At 35.2% G+C, this 4691-nt stretch overlaps 1 protein-coding gene across 1 annotated transcript in view; it reads left to right on the plus strand.

Annotated features, from left to right (window-relative positions):
• Nucleotides 1-4691, plus strand: part of LOC111140227 (ATP-dependent zinc metalloprotease YME1L1-like) — a gene marked incomplete at its 5' end in the record, with an annotated part of 16100 nt that overhangs the window by 4621 nt on the left and 6788 nt on the right. Inside the window, 6 exon segments of the mRNA XM_022492556.1 lie at nt 215-327; nt 1804-1959; nt 2524-2675; nt 2710-2836; nt 2925-2998; nt 3854-3940. Coding sequence (XP_022348264.1) covers nt 215-327; nt 1804-1959; nt 2524-2675; nt 2710-2836; nt 2925-2998; nt 3854-3940 — 709 coding nt within the window.

The following is a 4691-nucleotide window of genomic DNA, read 5'->3' on the forward strand; positions in this document are numbered from 1 at the left end:
GACGTGTGGAATTGTCGAATCACTGTACTGTACACCTGAAACTAACAGAGCACTGTATGTTGGCTGTCCCGGAATTAAAATAAGAAACAAAACTCTATCCAACTTCTGGTTGCCATTATCTTTCCATCTTGTTTTCAGAGTGTCAGTCCTATTTAACTTGACCACCAGTACTCAGATTATTAATTTATATTTTCTTCTCATTTTCTCCCTTTAGTGCCTTAATACATCCTGGTCGTTTTGGCATGCAAGTTACATTTCCAAGACCAGATGTAAAAGGTCGAACAGAAATTTTGAAATGGTATCTCAATAAAATAAAGTTTGATCAGTGTAAGTCTAATTCTAGTAGCAAACTTTATTATTTCCTCTGTGTAATGGTAATATTTCATTCTGCCCTATTTGTGGTCCTTACTTGATAAATGTCTCAGAAGACCAGTTTTTTCTATGTTCTCTTTTCTCTCCATTTGTATTTCCTTTTTAAAAAGTTTATTTCTTGATAATTATATATGTAGGACATTCTGTCGTTTGAATCCCAATGCTAAAGGATGTTTTTGTGGGGCTCCTGGGTGGCCTAGTTGGTTGAGTGGTTGCCTTTGGCTCAGGTTGTGAGGGTCCTGGGATCAAGCCTCACCATCAGGCTTCCTGCTCAGCAAGGGAGTCTTTTTGTCCCTCTCCCTCTGCTCCTGCTCATGTGCTCTTTCTTGCTCACTCTCTCAAAAAAATTTAAAAATTTAAAAATTTAAAAATAAATCTAATTAATATTAAATAAATAATAAATTTAAAATGATTAGATATAAATAATTATAAATGAAATTATTACAAATGAATAATTAGATATAAAATAATTAAACAGAATTAAAATAATAAATTTAGTGAATTTGATTAATTTAAAATTTTAAAATTTAAAAAAATTCCTTTTTTAAAAAAAGAATGTTTTCTTGAGAGTTTTCAGATAATACTTGCAGATAAATATAAGTGTTTTTAGATGAATGTAAAATATGAAATAGTAGAAAAAGCACATAAAATATCATCACTTTGGGCCCAAAAGAGGCAAACTATAAGACAAACATATGAAAATATTATGGACCCACTTGAGTAATAAATGCAGCTATTAAATTAAGCTGTAGTATTTTCAAGGATAGGTGAATCAATTTATAAAACCTGATATGTTGGGGCGCCTGGCTGACTCAGTTGGTTAAGCGACTGCCTTCAGCGTAGGTCACGATCCTGGAGTCCCAGGATCGAGTTTCAAATCAGGCTCCCCGCTCCATGGGGGGTCGTCTTCTCCCTCTGACCTTCTTCCCTCTCATGCTTTCTCTCACTCTCTCTCTCAAATAAAAATAAATAAAATTTTAAAATTAAAAAAATACCTGATATTTCCTCTAATAAGGGGAGCTTTTATTAATGTACATATAATACTAAATACTTATGTATAAAGAATTTCAAGATGAAATTCAGAAAACAAAATGTTGTCTATGCATATACATTCTCAGCTGTGCTTAGGCTAGTAACTGTTTAGGCCATAATTTGAAGGTTTATAAATCATGTCTGGCAACTCTGCATTTTTAAATTTTTAACAAAGTTATTTAAATTTAAGAACTTTTGTGATGTGTCCCAGTGGGATTTTAATGATCTATTTAATGGCAGTTTTGGTTTTCCTTTAGAAAAAGTAAGTTTATTTTGTTGTTACAGTGATATAAGTATTTTAAGTTCTAGTTCAGGATAGCTGTTTTCTATTTTCTTTCGGAATATGAGTCATTTGTGAAGAGTCGTTTTGGAATTTTAATATTGTGTTTATCTATGTAGCTGTGGACCCAGAAATTATAGCTCGAGGTACTGTTGGCTTTTCTGGAGCAGAGTTGGGGAATCTTGTGAACCAGGCTGCATTAAAGGCAGCTATTGATGGAAAGGAAATGGTTACCATGAAGGAACCAGAGTTTTCCAAAGATAAAATTCTAATGGGTAGGTTTTCTCTCTCTTTTTTTTTTTTTTTCCCTGTCTTACACTGTTCATTATGTTAGAGAATAAATTCTTTTTGAGAAAAATATTACAAGAAAGAAAGGTACAGGAGCAAGAAAATATTTACTCAAAAGTAGCCACACAACTGGGTCTCTTACAGAACAAATACAGTTTATATGATTATACTGTTTGGGGGCAAGGGGTACCCTGTGTTTTTATTCTTATCTGGTATTGCTGATAAAAGAATAATTGTACAGATAAAACAAAAATTTTGCTAATTTTCAGTATTTGATTTTAAATCTTGAATTGGCTTCAGAACAATTTAGCCGTGACATTTCTTGTTTAAATTTATTTTCTGGAAATAGAATTAAACTTTACTGGTTGATAGGAGTAAGAGGACAGCTCTTACAATTTTGTTGTCAGTTGGCAAGTTATTTTGGTTTAAAATAACTTAATGATGATATTAAGTCATGTCACTCTAAGAATTACTTAAAGGCAAGTGGGTTTCATTCATCTAAATATGCCTTCCTAATGGAATAATTTTATTCAATAAATTTTTATCCTTAGGGCCTGAACGAAGAAGTGTGTAAATTGACAATAAAAACAAAACCATCACAGCATATCATGAATCCGGTCATGCTATTATTGCATATTACACTAAGGACGCAATGCCTATCAACAAAGCTACAATCATGCCAAGAGGGCCAACACTTGGACATGTAAGTATCTTGTTTTTTNTTTCCAATTGTCTAGGTGTCCCTCTTGCCTGAGAATGACAGATGGAACGAAACTAGAGCTCAGCTGCTTGCGCAGATGGATGTTAGCATGGGAGGAAGAGTGGCTGAGGAGCTTATTTTTGGAACTGACCATATCACAACAGGTTGGCTGTAAAGAATGGCTTTAGTTCAGATTGTGCTTGCTGATATAAAAATATTTTTAAATACGGAGTCTATATTTTTGACTTTTAGGTGCTTCCAGTGATTTTGATAATGCAACCAAAATTGCAAAGCGGATGGTTACCAAATTTGGAATGAGTGAGAAGGTAAAAGCTAATTTTACCCCTCCCTCATGTATCAAATGGTGATTTGCCAAGTGTCTCCTTATGAGACAGGGTTCTTTTTTTATTCTTAAGACTTTATTTTTTTTAGTGGAGAGAGTGAGCACGAGAGGGGAGATGGTCAGAGGGAGAAGCAGAGTCCCAGCTGAGCAGGGAGCCCAGTGCAGGACTTGATGCTAGGACTCCGGGACGGTGACTGGAGCTGAAGTCAGTCTCTTAACCCACTGAGCTACCCCAGGCACTGTAGGAGAGAGGGTTCTCGCTATAAATTGGTAACATTTACTTTTCTCCTGTTTCATTCAGAGTAGATTTGTCACGGCTCATTCTAAACTAAACTTTTTTTTTTTTTTTTTTTGAGTGCTAAGGTATAGTGTTCACTTTCCAATCTGGCTGCTTGAACAGTAATAGTATGTCATGAGTTAAGCAAACAATAAGATACTCTGTTTCTGTTCTTATGACCTAAAACTTCTGTTTGCCGAGCTGCTTACTTTGCTCTTCCCACGCATTTCACTCTCCTACGTTATCACTGTGGCTTCACACAGCACTTCCAATGCACTACATTGTGGATTTCTGGATTTGGAATAGTGGCAAAGGTTTTCTAAGAACGTACTTAGAACCATACTTGGGATTTTAAAGTTTCTCTCTTGTTCATACTTTTTAGTCTTACACTTTCAGAAGAATGATGAAATTTCTCTACTGAATTTCTTCCTTGCCCTTGATGAGGTTTCCTTAAGTATAGGATAGTACTTCCTCTGTTTATTATTTATTATAGTGTTTTATTATTATTTATTAGTGGTTTGGGGTGTTTCTGTTCAATTTCTTTCTTTTTGTTTGTTTTAGCTTGGAGTTATGACCTACAGTGATACTGGGAAACTGAGTCCAGAAACTCAATCTGCTATTGAACAAGAAATTAGAATCCTTCTAAGGGTAATAATTCTGTTTTTCTGTGCTTATTCATCTGTCTAGTCATTAATGTGCCTAAATAGTTAGGCGCTACCAGAAGATAATGGTTATCCCCTGTTTAAAACTATTGCTATATATAATCAAGAGAGTGAGTACACCATTGAAGCCATAATTTCAGTATGTAGTTGGGAGCCTCTGGTCATAGTCTGAAACTTTATTTTATTCTGGCCATAGGCTAGGAACAGTTAATATCAGTAATTACAAATATTCTGCTTCATCTGTAAAACCATAGTGTCGTTAGAATGCGGGGATATTTGATTATTTGAGTCTTTATTTAATTTTTCACTCTGACATACATTTTATTCCACAAATACTAGTTGTTTTGTGCCTCGCTGTGTATATACACTGAGAATGAAGCATAAAGGTCTTTGAAAACGAAAGTCTTTTTGATTACAGGGTCCAGTACAGAGTACGTGAGCGTCGATTCAGTGAGATGAGTGAGTAGGTTCTGTGGAATCTCCTTGAGGCACAGCAGATGCTTGATTAGGGCAGTCATCCAAGCAATAGGGCAGATAATCCAAGCAATCCCCTTGGATTAGGGCAGCAGGGGAAATTGAGAAAAATGAATGCATTCAAGAGATGCTGATCTAGTGGAATCAAATGCCTTTCTGATATTTGGGTGAGAGAGCAGCTAAATGAAGTAACAAAGCTGTGTCCTCGATTTCTGCCTGGTGCAGCCATCTAGTTGTGTGTGCCGTTGACTGAGAAAACACTG

Source organism: Enhydra lutris, unplaced genomic scaffold (genome assembly GCF_002288905.1).
Source record: "Enhydra lutris kenyoni isolate GAN:26980312 unplaced genomic scaffold, ASM228890v2 scaffoldscaffold270, whole genome shotgun sequence".
NCBI lineage: Eukaryota > Metazoa > Chordata > Mammalia > Carnivora > Mustelidae > Enhydra > Enhydra lutris.